The sequence below is a fragment of the Moschus berezovskii genome, chromosome 11 (assembly GCF_049115385.1).
Source record: "Moschus berezovskii isolate FMDL1 chromosome 11, NW_MosBer_1.0, whole genome shotgun sequence".
Taxonomy (NCBI): Eukaryota; Metazoa; Chordata; class Mammalia; order Artiodactyla; family Moschidae; genus Moschus; species Moschus berezovskii.
Genome location: NC_142470.1, coordinates 80,396,334 through 80,414,563, shown reverse-complemented (window position 1 = coordinate 80,414,563; position 18,230 = coordinate 80,396,334). Strand labels below are relative to the sequence as shown.

Sequence of the window (18,230 nt, the reverse complement as noted above, 5' to 3'; positions counted from 1 at the left end):
ATTATGCATTAAAAGAACAAAACAAAAACCAGGTACTTAATCTTTATGTAAATAACTCCTTCAGGGAAATCAACCACAGCAGCCAGAATGGACAAGATACCAGTCCAGTATGGGCTCTGTTTAAATCATTTTTACCCTCTATGATCCTGCTAATATTTACCATCTCCACTGGGAAAAAAAAAAAAGGAGAGTTAAGAGTCACTGGCTTTATCTACTTGTTTTTTTGTCCCTTTGAACCTGATATATTCAATCTATAGGAGGGGGGCATTTCTATCCCCATTTGGAGTTTAATATTTATGCTTATGAAAGAATATGCCTTTCTGTGATAAGTCAAACATAATGTCATTCTTCAGATTTCTAGAGACTCCCATTTTCCCCAAAGGCACAGCTGGCTTATACAAAATTTGTTTGAATATGTGCCATATTTACTTCAATCAAGACTGACTCTTAGATAATTCACTGAATTAACACAGCAAAAACAAGATCACTAACCACAACATTTTATTGTAGAGATCAATACATATATTCTGAGAAGTAATCTGAGCTATTCACTTGATGGTTATGAACACATCAGGATCTGTTTAATTGGTATATCTTGGTTTGCTTGGCAAGAGAAAAATCACAAGTCGAATCCAAAAGGCCTGATTTTTTAAAAAAAAGTCTATAAAAAGAGGATTAAATACTACCAGCTCTACTATCAAGAAACATTATATGATTTAAATTACGAAGATAACTCCACATAAGTCCAGCAAGGCATGTTGGCAAGTAGAAGTGAAACAGTCTATTATACAAAATGTAAAAGGATTCAAAGATGAGTTATAAAAAATAAAATTTTGGTCAGAAAATCATTACTACATGAAGCCACATAAAGGTGTCTGTGAGCTGCTTTTTTTAAGGGGAAAGGAAATCAAGCCATTAGCTCTCTATTTATTCAAAAGGAAAAATAAGGAAAATGTTTGGAAAATACTTCTGATATTAAGTGAGTTCTTTCTTATCTGCCATCCAGAGCACACAAACATCTGACTTATTCTTGCCAACCTATAGAAGTGAGGGAATAAAACCACTGTCTGGCCATCAGTGGCACACTCACAACACCCGAATGAGATCCAGGGTAATCCTAGATCGGGGAATGTCGATGTTGAGTACTCGGACTTCCACTCTTTCTCCAGGGCCCAGTCCAAGACTCCTTCTCTTCTTCGTCTTAGAAAGTTTTGCTTCTGTTACATTTCGTATGGGAATCAGCCCTGATCTCCCCACTCCTATATCCACAAAAATTCCAAACAGGGTGGCATTCTCAACTTTGCCTGTAAGAACTGTCCCAACCTGCAGGTCTTCCAAGCAGACTATGCTTCTCTTGAAATCAGGTTTATCGAAATCTACAACGAAAGGGGAAAATGGACAGTGTATAAATAATACAGCATTGTTAGACACCATATAATTTAATGAGTAAGTACTGAATATATATCAATTGTGTGCCCAGACCAGTATTAAGCATTGAGGGGAGACATAAAAGGAGCTGAATATATATGCCTGCCTTCAGAGAAAAGGCATCCTAGTTGGAGAAACAGCATGTGCAAAGTAGAAACAATTCAAGAAAGTTTACTCAAACACTATCTTCTCCTCAAACTCTCTTGCTAACCTGTGAACATTAGCACCATACATAAGGGACTCAAAATTTTGAGTAGAGTGTCTTGTTTTCTTCTTTATGAAGAGGAGATGAGAAAATACATTTGCTCAAAGAATATGCAAGGCTAAATCAGAAATACTGAGAAAATAAGACCCTTGTTCACAGCAGAGTGGGAGTTTTCCTCCAAGTGACTGAAGTTCTCAAAATGTTTAAAGTGGGTAGAACATCCATAAATGTTTAGTCAAATGTGGTGAAATTTAAATGTTCTTTCTCACTTGTCCCCCCAAATTTTGAACTCAAGGATCAATTCCTATCCACTTTGAATAAATTTATCCAATCAAAAAGAGTGGATTCTTGATTATCTATTGCTCAGAAACCCAGACAGGCCAGTACCTTATCTCTTTTCTCCTCTTTCAATTCAATTCATAAAACATTTATTAACACCTATTAGCACTCTATCAGGTACTCAAGAAACAAAGATGAAGCACAGATCTCTACTCTCGAGTTCTTACAGCCCTCTTTCCTTTGCTCATGCCAGTGTACCGATACATTTCTCTGCTCAATAACACTACCCCCCACCAAAGACAGGCACAAAGCCTGCTGAAGAATCATGGCTTAAGTTAAAACAAAACAAAAACAACAACAAATGTTTTATGATGGAGAAGGCTGCAACTAACAATTGAAACAGGGCTTTTGGATTATCTGTGGATTCCATTTACCCATGCTCCTCTTGGCCCCCTTTCCTAGGATTACTGAATGTTGATTCTAATAACAAAGAACACATTCTATGCTTGGATCTCCTTTTACTAAGACCTCATTTTCCCCTCCACCCATTCCATTTCCTTTTCCTCCACAGCTGTTGGCTTTATCCTGATTACTTGTTAAAACTATCCTTTACATTTGTATTAACAACTGGTCACCCCTTGGTTCCCCTCCCCCAGCCTAACCACACCGAAATCAAGGTTTTCTTTTTTAAAAAATCCACTTTTTACCTTTACAACAAAACAAAACCCCTCTTTAAACCTTAAATCTAATTTTCCTCATAAAAAAGGAATATGCTAACACTAGAATTGATTGTACAGAATTCCATCTGATGCTCAGGAGTGAATTCCAAAAATAAAGAGCCTACTGAATATGCCATTACACTGGGCAAGGACTGTGTCAAAGCAAAGGGAAAGCAAGTTGTTGATCATTGTCAGAGGTAGGATGGTCTCTTGAGGCCCCACAAGTATTGTTCTTATACTTACAAACTCTCCCTCTTTCTTACAAAGGTCCAGCAGCTACAATCCCCAAGAGTTTCTGATCAGCTGCTTAATTTTGCATGGAAAATCAGAGTCAAGAACTACTTAACATAGCCCGGGCCACTGAGAAATCAGAAAAGCCTCCATGTACCAGACAAACTTTAACACTTTGATTGCCAAGGCTACATACCCAGTCCCCTGTCACCAGGCTGCTTCTGATGAACACAATTATGGAAACTGTTGACCACAGTGTTAATAACATAGAGCTGATTATATCACCAGAAAAACAGAAGACAAGATGAGTATAAAGAAAGAATGAGGCAAGAAAGGAAGTAATTTTGAGAAAATGGAGGAAAGAAAAGAGATGTAACATAAATGCAGAAACATTCAAAATACTATCTGCTCCTTTAAACGTATGACTGTCTGCCTTTCTTCCTGATGATGTATTTAGTGTTAAAATGAAAGTTCTCAGACATCTAGAAATCTGTGACTTATGCTAGGGCAAAAGTCAGTTCCAAAGAGATCTATTTGAAACTTCACTTGAAACAATGATAAATACTGCAGTAACTGGTACGCTCAATTCAGAGCCCAGGTGTATGTTTCTGCTCAACTAAAGCATCATCGGGAGACCAACTTAGCTGTTGGTTGTTTAACTCAGCTATGTAATCTGAGGGCTGATCTTTGCTCTGAGTCTACAGTGTAACTGAGATCATGGAACAATCAACATCAAGACCGAAAAAACAAAGACAGACAAGAAAAGCCAGAACAGAGCATATTTGCCAACCTTCTAATGTAGTGGTGTTAGGAGCCCTAACATCTGAGTAGCCAGGATAGGCCTGAGACCTTCCTTAGGCCTAAGTTTCAATTTCCTGGAGACAGGGTGGAGGCTAAGTTCACAGAAACTCCTCCCTAAGAAGATCCCACCGGCTCCAAAATTAAGAAACTCCTCCCTAGAAAAGTCCCGCCAGCGCCAAAAATCAGGCCAATCAGAGGAAAAAGGGAAATCCCCCAGAAAAACCCCGCGCGTGCATGAACTGGCCAATGAGCTTCTGCCAGCTTGATCTTTTGAACAAAAATAGGTGCTTATGTAATCTAAGACTATAAAAACCGCTGTGACCTGGGCTCGGGGCTCTTGTCCCACTCCACTGCGCTGGAGGAGGCAGGAGTCCTAGCTCGAGCTAGAAATAAACCCCATTCTTGCTTTTGCATTGCTGTGAGTGTCTTATTCTACCAGTATGGGGGGACTGGACTCCGGGCATAACAGTGGTTTTAGGCATAGCACTCCCACCCTGCTTGAAAGCCACTGCTCACTGCTAGACACCACCTATGGAATTCACACCTAAGAATAACTGCAAAGGGTGAGGGATTTATCCACAAAGTATTCACTTTGGATGGACCACCCAGGAGGTTTCTACTCCTACATTTTTGGCATAGCTCTCACTATATGTTTCACTTTATTTTTCTCCAACCTTAAAATTAATTTCAAATTTACACAGATATTGAGGGAATGGTACATTGAGCTTGACAGACGAACACAAATTCCCCCAGACCTTTTCAAAGAAACCACCTCAACACAGCATAACCCAGGATGAAATGAGCCAAGCCCTAAACATGGTATCATAAAAATGATGTGAGACAAGCACAGATTCACTTAAATCTCAGGGCTTCCGAGTCAAATTTCCTTGGGAAGTAGGTCATTTGATACCTTAATTCCTTCTCACTGGGTCATTGCTCTCAACAACTATGTCTCTTAAATTTTCTTCACCATCTACCTGTGCTGAAAGCCATGAGACTTTTAATTAGAAGGAAAATCAACAGAGTATCTTTTTTCTTCAGAGTGTTCACTGACATAGAATCCAGGAACTTGGAAGGCTGTAACTTAGAAGATTCACTTTAATTTGTGAACTGAATGCTTTACCTTGGACTTCCGACTCTTATGAAGTAAAAACAGTTACGAAAGGATTATGAAAAACGTTTGTCTCCATGAACATGGCAACACATGCACGATGTGTTTAGTCTGGTGTGATGGGAAATAAGTGTGGGAGGAGGAGTCTGGAGACGTGGCCTCAACTTTGGCTCTGGATACGTACTAGCTTCAACGACTTTGAAGGAAGGTCACTGCGCTCTAGTTTTCTAATGGAGAGAAAGGCAGAACGAATGATCCTGTGGCAAAGGATCACTGTGAGCTACTCAAGTGAAAGGTAATCACATTCATTGTTTACCTGTTCGAAAGTCAAAGCTCTCCGGCTGGCTAAGACCATCTACAATGATCTGTAAGGTGTGTACTGTTGTTTGCAATCTTTCTGCAGTTTTCTCTATTCCTTCTTTATCAAGGAATGAATTTATTTTTTGCTGCATTTCTGGCTTTCCAATCTCATATAATGTCCCTCCAACGAACGACAAAAACCTGCAGAGGAAAGAAAAACACACACCCCCACCAAATATTAATATATTACTTATTTTCCAGTCTCCTTACATAGATCACTCCTACTCATCTCAGATCCATACATGAATCAATCAACTGGTCTTTACTGAAAATCTACCATGTGCCCTATGCCATAAAGATGATCTGTCTTGGGAGAAAAAAGGAAGGGGATGATTTGAGGTTTTTGAGTTACTTTCCAAAGAAGCTCCTGCTCAGAATCAGCATCAGAAACATTTTACAGTGCAATGTTCATTAGAGTTTAGTGCCAGATATATTTTCTAAATAAGGATACCTACATCTGCTTCATGTTTCTCCAAATTTCAGTTAGGAAAACTTCTTTTTGCAATTAAATTAGCTATTAGGCAAACAATGAATTGCTGCTATCAAAATCCAGCAAAATACCCAACAAGGATTGCCAGCTTTTGACAAACAAATCACTTTAGCATATGCCATATCTCTGTTCTTTACTTCTGTGTACCTTTGATGACAGTGTAACCTGTGCAAGCATATGCTCAACCTAAGAATGCTCCAGTTCCATCAATGGTTATGCCTCACATGGACTAAATCATATCAAGTATATTAAGGATTCAGAAGTCAAGAGAAAAAGGATGAGAGAATTATCAAAAAGTGACTTATTCCCCAAATGGAAGCTCTGCAAGGAAGACCTCATAATAATCTTAAGGTGAATATTACTTTATATACTTTATATATTACATACCTGTAATATTTAGGAGACTATTTGCCTTTCTCAATTTCCCTTTGCTATGTTTACCATTCCCCATGTTTGTTTAGCTGCCTCTCAGTTATTTAGCTTTGGAGTTCAGTAGTGAGTTAATCAAGAAAAAAACAAAGGGTTAAAGATGAATTTCCCTTCAATCTCATCTGAATATTAGGCTACAGCTTACTTTCTTGATATTCCTTGGCTGTGTACTTTTCTACATCGTTAAGTTCCATTTCCTATGATTAATGGCTCTTTAAAAATGTCAACACAGTTATCAGATAGATAGCGATACTAATGCCCCCAAATCCTTTCCTCTAAGGATGTCTCTGGAATACAGGCAGGGGAAAAAGAAACTGTTGGAGGCTTGTCTATGATTAGAATTGGAATGTATCCTATTTGTTAGGTTACTGCATGATCACAAAAGGAATGCTTGTTATTTCCAGTCTTTTTTTCCCCACTGTTGCGTTCAACTAGAGAAGGCCTCTATAGTGATAATCTGGTAGTGACAGTCTGTTTATCTAGTGGAGAAACTCTCTCATCTCTCATTTAACCGGGGTGTCCCTTTGAGCTCAAATGTGTAATCCTCCTGCATTTCCAAAGTCGTAATTTTAGTCAAAAACAGACTGATGAAAATCCAACCTATTTTCTTTAATATATTTTGGTTAAGGGTCTCATGAAAGACTAAGGAGTTAGTGCTTGGGCTCCTTTTTTTTTTTTTTTTTAAATAAGCTTCCATCCCAACTGGTAGCCAGTGAGTTACACACTTTATGTCTGTGTGTCCATGGCTTTCTGGGCCCATGGACTGGCAGCGGTATCTTTAGTGCTGATAGGTATCTGTTAGTAGCACATAACGGCCCTGGTGACAGGCAACAGCTGCTATAGCTCTGACTGATGGGGCAGATGACACATGGCAACCTCTGCCCGCAGCCAACTTCCTTGCACGACTTCCTAAATAATACTGGTCCTGCTGAGCAGACTTCTCTGGCATTTACCCTCTTGGCTTGACTGTTCTGCAACTGGCTATTCAGCAGAATATCTTTCCAATCCCCAAGATTCTGGCTTACAATCAACAATTAAAAGGCCAGAAAAGTATATTTTTGGGTTGATGATTCATAATAAACTTGAATAGCATTTTATAATTAATAAAAGTAACTAAAAGAAACTTCCCAAAGTACTGCACATGTCTTGGCCTCAATAGCAAAAACACTCGCTCAGGAGGCCACTTGGAGACCTAAGGTTTTCTGTGAGTGTGTATATAACTGATACTAAAGTCACTTCCATATAAAGGATTCTGTTTATAGTGGCTGCAGATGCACAAAGAATATTGGTCTGTTTAACCTGGGTGCATATTTCATATATCATTTTCATCCTCTCACACACAAGCCTGAGGGCATTGGTAATTAAAATCAATAAAAAAGCACCAAATTGTACTCCTAGCTAATGCTTCAGTATTGATCAACCCTATTTTTAAATGACTATGCAACAGAGTCAGATGCTTTTTTATTTTGAAAACTTTCTTAAAGTTACAACAGAGTTGCAGAAAATGGAAACTAACAAACAAAAGGGAAACTATAAAATGAACTGGGAATAGCATTGAGTTTGACCTCTCTTTAATCAGATTTCAAAAATATTCAATTGTAAACCATAGGAAACAATGGGGTTTTTTTGCTGACTAGCCACTTAATCGGAGAAGGCAATGGCAAGCCACTCCAGTACTCTTGCCTAGAAAATCCCATGGATGGAGGAGCCTGGTAGGCTGCAGTCCGTGGAGTCGCTATGGGTCATACACAACTGAGCGACTTCACTTTCACTTTTCACTTTCACACATTGGAGAAGGAAATGGCAACCCACTCCAGTGTTCTTGCCTGGAGAATCCCAGGGACGGGGGAGCCTGGTGGGCTTCCGTCTATGGGGTCACACAGAGTCGGACACGACTGAAGTGACTTAGCAGCAGCAGCAGCAGCCACTTAATAAACATGTGTTCTTTAAATACACTCAGTTCAGTTCAGTTCAGTCGCTCAGTCGTGTTCGACTCTTTGCGACCCCATGAAACACAGCACGCCAGGCTTCCCTGTCCACCACCAACTACACTAAGAATAACTTATTCTACATTATTCTGAATTTTTACTCTAGAATCAAGTGTGATAAATAATATCCAACATACGGCTTCATTTTAGAAATAGGAAATACTCAACACAAAGTACTTTATGGCTCAGAAGTACCATATAAAAACACAGTGTACTTTATGAAGCTTAGAACTAGAATGTGAGCGAACGTGTTCTGAAAAAATAGTGCTTGGTAGATGTTCTCATTTAATCTTGACAATAATCCTAAAAGGTAGGTATCACATCATACAGAAAGGGAAAACCGAGCTTTAGGGAGGTTAAATAACCTGCCCAAGGCCACTTAGCTATTTTCACTAACTAGAGTTTCATGCTATACACATCAGTGTATGTCTGTTTATAACTGCAGTTACATCAAAATTAAACTGTTATATTTGGTTAAGACATAAAACAATACTTTGGGTAACATTTCACCAACACAATTTAATGGCAGATTAGTTTTAAACATTAGAGAGTTAACATTGATGAATCCAACACAGAAATTATTATATAAATGTATTTAAGTAGACAATTCTCTCAAAAGTCCATGGGTTATTAAAATCATAGTCTCATTTTCTTAACACTGTCTCTGAAAGTCTTTTTCAGTTAGCTAAGGACTGCTGTCTGAGCTGCTGTTTCTATTTAATATGTAATTTCATCCATCTTACTTAAAGTAAGAAAGTAGCATAAATGCAACAAATAAGCACATCATGTTCTTTTAGCACACATCTGCACAAAGTTAAAACACAGACCTTGCAGCAGAGAGAGGCTGCTTGATTTTCAAACAGAATGCTATATAAAACCTAAAATCGCTGATATTTTCAACAGAAACTTGTTACAAATGCAAGTTCTCCTCCTCAAAGAATAAGAAAAGTCTTTGTAATATTTTTCTTGAAGAATAAGAAATCCTCAAGATTCATTAGATTTCAGATATAGCCATTCAGTTTTATGTAATCATTTCCAGCATGGAGAAAGAAATTTAGGAGCCCAGGACTCATTACATTAAAGCAACATGATATCCCACAGAGCACAGAAAAATCATGGTGATGCAACTCCATCACTTTAAAAACAACTTAATATTAACATGTGCTTTGTGGTCTAAACACACAAGATTTAAGACTCCACAAAGAACCATGCTGCAAGGGCAAAGTACTCCTGGTTGTCCATCCAGGCTGGATACTTTTAAAAGAGACTTTCATACTTGTTTATTTTTATCCATTGGTTTTACTCAGTTTTAAAGTAATCATATCAATAAACCAATAAATGCAAGAGCAGTTATTTAGAAAAAGTAGTTACAGATAAAGCAGAGAGCATCATCTGTAATACAGGCAGACATTCAACAATTTAAAAAGAAAGAGGTAACCTGGCCTTCTTACCTGTGATTGTGATTATAGAGCAAGTGGCAGGACACAAATGAAAAGTTCAGTTTGTTATACTGAAACCCACACATTCTATATGCATTTAAAACGTATCGCTTTATATTAAAGACAAAATATAAATTCCAACACGGTAAAGGAGGGAAACCCACTACTCCTTTATGCTATCTATGGGAGCTGAACTCACCCAGGTGAGCATGGATCAGCACACTTTAGTTTTGCTTAGAGCAGTGTGGCTTTACCACATCTGCTGTTTCAGCAGTCAAATCAAAGGGGTGGCAGTGTGAACTGCACTTTAATCATCATCAAAGAATCTTTAAATTTCTAACCTCTATTAAACCAAGAAACTGAACTGGGCCAGAATCCTTCAAAATCTTCACTGATGACAAATCCACAAGCAAAGGTAAATTCAAGTAGAGGGCATTTACAGAGAAGCCCACAGAACAACCTACTGGGTTCAGAAGTTAGTAGGTATCTAGTGAAGGTAATACTGAAACGGTTTTTGTTAGCATATCATCAACCACAGAAAGTTACAGCAAGTAATTTTTCATAAGAATGTAACAGCTTTTGAAAACTCACACACTGCAGATAAACTTGAAAAAATGTAACCCTTTCAGAAAGGGTTCAGTTCAGTTCAGTTCAGTCGTTCAGTCGTGTCCGACTCTCCGCGACCCCATGAATCACAGCACGCCAGGCCTCCCTGTCCATCAGGGTAACCAAGGTATTTCTGAAAATCCTTTGGGTAGCAGGGGGGCATTTTAAAAGTGTCATTGCTTGGTACCATTTAGAGTGTCTTTTGAGTACTTCCTGCATCTAAACAGACTCTTAGATCTATGAGCAGCAGAAAAAAACAAGAACCAAAAAGAAGCTACCACAGATTAAGGGATGCAGTCTGTCTTCCAAAAGACTTGGTTTATAAGCATCAGACTGTTAACCTGCTTCTAACTTCTGAAAAACTTAGTAAATGTTTCCTTCTTTTTCAAAGGTCTATTACACATGCACAGAGGCTGGATACTTGATGCATGCTGCATTAATTGTGGGAGAACATATCCTTAGAAAGTGGTTTTATTTTAGCAGTTTAGTAAAGGGAATGAATTTTGTTAAAAACAAAAAACAACAGTTAAAGTGTGCTTATACAGACATCCTCTAAAAATCTGAGATTAGAATGATCTCTTTAGAAATAGCTGAAGAAGACATGCAGTTACATCAAACAAAATACCAAAGATCAGAGAAATAATAACCAATACCACAAAGAATAAGCAGCATTGATTTTTATGTAGGTTTGGACTTCCCTGGTGGCTTAGGCGGTAAAGAGTCAGCACGTAATGCGAGAGATCCCGGTTCGATCCCTGGGTTGGGAAGATCCCCTGGAGAAGGAAAAGGCAACCCACTCCAGTATTCTTGCCTGGAAAATCCCATGGATGGAGGAACCTGGTTGGTTATAGTCCATTGGGTCGCAAAGAGTCGGACACAACTGAGCGACTTCACTTTCACTTTCCTATTTCAGAACCACAGTATGATATACTGTGTGATTACGATATAATTAAAGCTATAATTTAAAAAACCCAATGTATATATACATACATCCAAATGCACATGAAAATATAAAAATGGAAAGGCATCATGTATTGAGAATGTTGTGATTACTGCTCTAAAGATTTCTAAAATCCTGTCTTAGAAATAAATTTATAAGTGACGAAGGAAAATCAGTTTTCTTACACTTGTTAAAACAATAATCCCCCATCAAAAAAAAAAGAAACACAGAAAAAACCCCCAACAACCCAACTGCTGAGTTTGACCATCCTCTTTCCATTGAATCTGTGTTGTTTTAAACACACTCACACACACACACACAACATCTTCAAATGATAAAGATTTGTTTAAATCAAGGCACTTCAAAGGCATGTGACAAAATGCTAAAGTGAATTAAAAATAATTTAGAAAATCATTTAGTTTTCCTCAATAAATATATTACTGTGGAAGAAGACTATGAAACATCATAACAGAGCCTTTGCCCTGAATGAGCTTAGTCTAATTTAAGTAATGACAGTGTATCAGAATTAATCACCTTCCACTTATATCTGCTATTTTAGAGGTAGGATTTTACATGCAGACAAATACTTTTAAAGTGCTCAGTAAAGATGACTTCATTTAATTCTGTCATAAATTTATTATGGATACAGATTTGCAGATAAAGGAATTTAAACTCATATAGATTAAGTGACCAGCCTAAAGTCACAAAGCAGAGACCACAAGGCTGTAGCTAAGGTAAAATTCGTTATATACGCCACATCTTCATTAGCACTGCTTACTGCTTAACTCTGGGAGATTTTCAATGTAGACAGAAGATTTAGGTACCAGATAAAATCTGGCACATGGTACCACTGCCTGGGAGTAATTTATTATTATTTTTTAAACCAAATTCAAAAGGAAAAAGTTTGGCTCTTTTTGAGTTACTGAATAAGAGTTGTACAAAATTAAGTTAGTGGTTTCAAAGGCTGCAGACTCTCTGCAGCTCAAAAGCACTGTGTTCAGAATTCATATAATTTAATTTACTGTCTGTAAAGCCATAACGTGGATTAGTGCCTGTGAATATTTGAAAGAGGAGGGCAAATTAAAAAGCAGTATTTTAAGCTCGTGATAGCAGAGCTGAAATGAAAAAGCTCTGGCACTACTAGGGGATAAACTCCATGTACTGGAATAAAGAACTTTTTTCCTTGGGAAGTAGCCTTTATACTATGAATTCCATCCTGTCCAGGAATCCTTCTTTCAAGAAATTTGAAAATGTTCAACACCTGCCCTTTCCATAAATCTCTCCAGTTGTCCTCTGAATGGGCAGAGCCATTTTTATTCCATTTAAAGGTTGGGCAACTGAGGTCAAAATAATTTGCTTATGGTCAGAAGCCAGGCTAAGATTAAAATCCACAGTGAGAGTGGGGACAGGAAAGGGAGAAGGGAGATAATGGGAGACTAAATCAATACTTGACTGAGTTTCAGGCTCCAGACCGAGAGATCTAAACCTGAAGAAGAGAGGAGAAGGGGAGAAGGAGAAGGGCAAATATGTTGGCAATGGAACAGACGGAAGCAAGCACTATGGCTGGCTGGCAACTCCCTCTCATTGACTACAAGGTTTCTCCAGATATGCAGGAGAGAAAGCAGTGTTTTTTTCAGTTCCAGGACCCAGTGTTAACATTAATTAACAGTGTTAAATTATAATGTAATTATACCTGGATCACACAATAAAACATTTTTTTCTCCTGGGCAACTAACAGTTGTAAATCAGCCCCACGCCCCTTTTCTTTTATGACTCAACTGGACAGCCCCTGCTTAATCACAACAAAAATAACAGCAATGACTACAGCGGTAATAACAGCTTGCTCTCTTCCCGGTGCTCAGAATTCTATATACATTTAGTCCTGCCATCCCACGTGGTTGTTGTTCAGTTGCTATGTTGTGTTCAACTCTTTGTGACCCCTTGGGCTGAAGCAAGCCCGGCTCCTCTGTCTTGCACTATCTCCCAGAGTTTGATCAAATTCATGTCTACTGAGTCAGTGATCCAACCGTCTCATCCTCCGTTGCCCCCGTCTCCTTTCAGCTTCAATCTTTCCCAGCATCAGCATTTTTTCCAATGAGTTGGTTCTTTGAATTAGACGGCCAAAGTATTGGAGCTTCAGCTGCAGCAAAAGTCCTTCCAGTGAATATTCAGGGTTGATTTCCTTTAGGATTGACTGGATTGATCTCCTTGCAGTCTAAGGGACTCTCAAGAGTCTTCTCCAGCACAATTTGAAAGCATCAATTCTTCAGTGCTCAGCTTCCTTTATAGACCAATTCTCACATCTCTCATCCAGAAGAGACAGGTAATATTATCCTCATTTAACAGATAAGAAAAATGACACATAGGGAGGTTGAATAACTTGATTTGAACATAGGCAGTCTGGCACTGCTCTGCCTCCAGAGGAAGCTAGCAGGAAGTTAGTACTATCTCAGGTTCTTCAACTTCCTATTTATCTCTGCCAGGCTTGCCCAAAACGTCATGTGGTGTGTGTTAGAACAGTGAGTAAGACGTTAGACATGACAGTCAGTTCCTAAGTATCCCACATCCTGGTCATCTGATTCTCCAGTGGGTAGACTCTCTTTCATCATCTTTCTCTTTTATGAAAGCACTTTCAAAAATATGATGACTGCAACTTCCTTGGAATTATAGTAAAGCTATCTGGGTATTTAAGTACTAACAAGGAAAAAACAAACACCAAAAATTGCTTTCAGTAATCTGTCCTTTTTATGATCTTTGTATTTTAGGTTTGGTCTCTCTTTTGTGATGTTATGTCTCTTTATGAAAAGGCAATATAATATTGTCTAATCATAGCTCCATAGAAGAAGTTAATGTGCAGTAATTGATACACACCCTAAGACATCACTTATCAAAAGCCAGAAAAGATTCTGCCTTAATTTTCATGTCTGAAGGCTGCCAACTCTTGTGAGGCAAGTCCAGAAAAATTTAAGATCTTTCAAACTTACAAATAACTTCTTAGGTCTGTTTACCTAATCTTCATTTATTTTACAGCATTTGTAGCTGGGTTTCTTTTCAGGCAAGTCTCCCACAAGGAAATATGTTTTTATCATTGTAAAAGTTAGTTGGCACGCAAATGCTGAATAAAGCTGTGGTAAATTTTAGATGTGGGAGGTGTGTCAGACATACTCATTAAACTAAGTGACTTACCCTCAGAAAATTACAAATCACCACAAGTCAGGGGCCTTCTGAGTTGCTCACAGTTGAAACTATGAATACCAATGTTCTACTGCTGCCATTTTGTTTTGTTTTTAAATAAAAACAACCTCAACTTCCTGTATTACAGCTGCTTATTAGCTAGAAGGCTTCTTGCTGGGCAGAGAGCTAAAGTTGGAAAGAATGTGATAAAACCTCTGAAAGCAAGGCTAAAAAGAAAAAAAAAAAGAAAAATGAGTTCAGAGGTGCTCAATCCTTGAACAGGAATGGGAAAGAAACAGAGATTGAGATGTGCTCAGTCATTAAAGGTCTTCAGTATGGGCCATCAAGCTCTTTGGTTTGACTTATGTTAGCTCCATGGCAGTGTACAAGGCAGGATCTTCACAGGGACTCTCCAGCTCCTAGGCTCCCAACTGCTTTTAGCTCAGGAGCAATAGTTGGGATCCATTCCTTGCTGAGTTAAGTCTACTTTTGTAGGCCTTTCTCTCATCAACTTCACTGAGATAGAACTGACATATAACACTATATATGTTTAAGGTGTACAACTTAAACTTAAAAGTTAAGGTGTATATCTGAGACACTTGTAACTGCAAAATGATTACCACCACAGCCTTAGCTTAATACCCTCATCGTGTCACATAATTATCATTCCTTTTTGGGGATGGGACACTTAAGATCTACTCTTTTAGCAACTTTCAAGTTTATAATATAATATTAACTATAAATCACCACGCTGTACATTATATTCCCAGAACATGTTCATCTTATAATTGGAAATCTGTACCCTCTGATCAACTTCTGGTCTTAAAAACCCAATACAAGTCCCCCCACCACCACCCCTGCCACCAAATAAAGAATAAACATTGCTTAGCTTTTGTACAGATCTCCTGTCCTCAAGAAAATATTTTGTGAGGTTAAATGACTATTCCTGTTCCAGACCTGAATTTTAAGTTGGTGGTTGTTTACTCTGTGAAAACATACTTCTCCACACTGATCCTTAGGGTCAGAAATAGGAATATCAGCAGTAATAAAAGAAATATCACATTACTAACATAATAGTGCAGATATTGATGTAAATCATCCCTTGATATACAACTTTCCAAGTCCAACACTTTGGTGCTATATGCCATATTCCTGCTAGAAACTAACCTTTTAAAAATTTTCCCTGATGACCAAAACAGAAATAACAATTAATTACTAGCTAAAGCTTTATCAAAATGAGTGCTGAGTGACAATCCTGACATTAAATTTCCTGGCATTTTTCAAGTTAAACCAAGAACGTAACAACTTTCAAGCTTAGCTATCTGGAGTGAATCAAATTCTGAATGCAGCAGATTCTCTGGGAGAGTGCCAGGTCTCAGTGTGACGTGTACAAATCAGCATAATCTCAGCACAAAGCACTGCCTCCTGGCACCTTATTTAAGAAAAAGGGGAAATCGGATACCCGCCTTTGGCTCTCCTGACCGGTCCAGAATGGCAGGACAAAAACCGAGGAGGTGTGGGGAAAGTGGCAACCCGTCCACAGACTGCTCTGGGCTTCATTCTACTCACAGCAGCAATTTTATTCACGGCCCGCAATAGCCAACGTGATGAAATCACTCACACATGGAGACATCGTGACAATTTCTGGATGATGGCAGAAAGTGGGAAATAACCCTCTTTCATGGTCAATGAAAAGAAGGAGCATTGAGACAGATGTTCTAGGAGGAAGTAAGATAAAAAGTGGTTGCTTCTTTTAGCTTTTAGGGAATGAAGAATGGGAGACCAGAACGTTTCTAGTCTGTAAAATCTAGGAAGTCCTGCACTCTAGACAGTACTCTATGAAGGTATGGGATTCAACATGGGAAGGTCATAAAACCCCTTCGATCCACAAAGGGTTCTAAAAGAAGCATTTACTCCACACAATGGCAGAGAGGATGACTGAGACCTTTTGGCAACACTTTTGCTCACACAACTACACTGACCTCAGCCAGCTTAGAATTAAGGAAAAATATTTAAATTGGAGTAAAGCTAGACACTTCATTTTGCTCTATTAAAATCAACTCCTAAATATAATTAGTTCTGTTTCCTCAGTCTTCTCCTATATAGTCATCTTTCATTCTTTTATTAAATAAATAATGCCATGTCAACCCGTGTCCTAAAGCCATAAGGATGAGCAGAAATCACTGAGTGGGGGGCTGGTGATCCAAGTTTAGTTAACTTCTCTCTTCCCCATTCCCCTCCATTACAAGTTTCCACTTCATCTTCCATCTCTGGTATTCATATTATTTTTGTCATTCATATTTACAATTACTGTCTTTCATACCCTTCATTCAATCTGTCAGCAAATAATATTGACTCTTCTTTAAAAACATACCTAGAATCTGACAACTTCTCACCAACTCTTCCATCATCTTAGTCTCAATCATCACCAGCTTTCACCTGGATTGCTGCACTTAGTCTAACTGGTCTCCCTGTTTTAACCATGACTTCTCATGACCTCTTAATTCAGCAAACAATGGCTCCTTTAAATATATAAATGAGAGCATGCCACTCTTCAGCATAAAACAATGCTGTGGCTCCTGACTTCACAGAATTAAGGCCAAGTCCCTATAATAGCCTCCCAATGCCCTTTTGGCCAGATCTCCTATTTTTCTCTCCCTTGCTCACTCTGCATTAGCCACCCTGGCTTCCGTGCTATTCCTTGACCCTGCCGGGCCAGCTCCCACATTAGTGCCTTTATACTCTCTGGTCCCTCTTCCTTTAGATATCTGCATGCACAGCTAAATCCTATACTTCCATCAAGGCTTTGCTCAAATGTCACCTTGTCAATCCGGACTACCCTGACTACCCTACTTAAATTTGCAAGTTCTTATCCATAACCCCGGTAATCCTGATTCCCATTACTCTGCTCTTCCCTTTTCCCCCCACTGTTCTTATTCATTATGCTTATTGTCTACTGTCTGTGACCTTGAGAGCAGGGATCTTTGAATGTAATCAAGATTGCAGAACAGTACCTGGAATATGGAAGGCACTCACTTGGAAGCTATATGTTTAATGAATAAATGAATAATTTGTTAATTCTAGCTTTGATTAATGGAAAGACAGTTGTGCCATTAACCACTCATCATGGGACAAGAGGGGAAGACCAAGCCTTTTTGATTATTTGTCTGTCTTGTTTTTGTATAGGGCTAGTGAGGAGGATTGATGGGAGAAGAGGGAGTTATAAATGTAGGGGAAAAGAGGATATAAGTTGTATTTTTAGATATATTGAGTTTGAGTTGTTAAGATATTCCTGAGAAAATCTCTCACAGCCAAATGGAAAGGGAGAGCTAGAGCTTAGAGGAAAGGCCTAGACTAGAGATGTGGAAATGCAGGACTGGAACTGGCAGTGGAAGGGTGAGAGATGAAGACTGTCATATGAGTGGATACACTCCATCAGAGGAAAATGAAGAGTAGAAAGAGAAGGTGAATAAGGTAAAAACTTGAAGAATATCTACATTGAGAGGGCCAGAGGAAGAAGAGACGTCAGAGGATAGACGTGAAGATCAGTAAGCTAATGGAGTCAAAAGTAGCAGAATAGGTTAAGTGGTTTAAGGACAGAAAGAGGCCACTTTTTGAAAATTAGGAGGTTATTTGTTGAGAGAGTGATTCCAGAGTGGTAAAGACAGAAGCCAATCTATAAAGGCTGGGAGAATACAAGCACTGAAAATTAGAGGCAGATAATTCTTCTGAGATGTTTGGCAATGAAAAGAAGGAACATTGAGATAGAAGTTCTAGGAGGAAGTAAAATAAAAAGTGGTTGCTTCTTTGAGCTTTTAGGGAGTGAAGAATGGGACACCAGATCAGCTATAGGTCTGTGGGGCAAAACAAAAGCAATAAATGATGGAGATATTAAGATACAAGAGACAGTCATAAACATTTTATAAAGAGAAACAGAATCAGGAGATGGAAGGGTAGCTCGGCAAAGTGTGGGACAGAATGAGTAAAGATAGGGAGATACTCTCAGGAAAGTGGCTCTGAATTTTTTCAG

The 18,230-nt window shown here is 38.6% G+C and overlaps 1 protein-coding gene across 2 annotated transcripts in view; it reads right to left on the bottom strand.

Moving 5' to 3' along the window:
• Nucleotides 1-484: 484 nt before the first annotated feature.
• The window catches only part of SRBD1 (S1 RNA binding domain 1), a 253,401-nt gene continuing 235,655 nt past the window's right edge, over nucleotides 485-18,230 (bottom strand). For both annotated transcript variants that reach the window (XM_055400672.2, XM_055400673.2), the window contains exons 20-21: nucleotides 5,091-5,275; nucleotides 485-1,376 (exon numbers count right to left, since the gene is read on the bottom strand). In XM_055400672.2, the coding sequence (XP_055256647.2) occupies nucleotides 1,087-1,376; nucleotides 5,091-5,275 (475 nt within the window). In that variant the 3' untranslated portion in view covers nucleotides 485-1,086. The remainder of the gene's footprint in view (nucleotides 1,377-5,090; nucleotides 5,276-18,230) is intronic.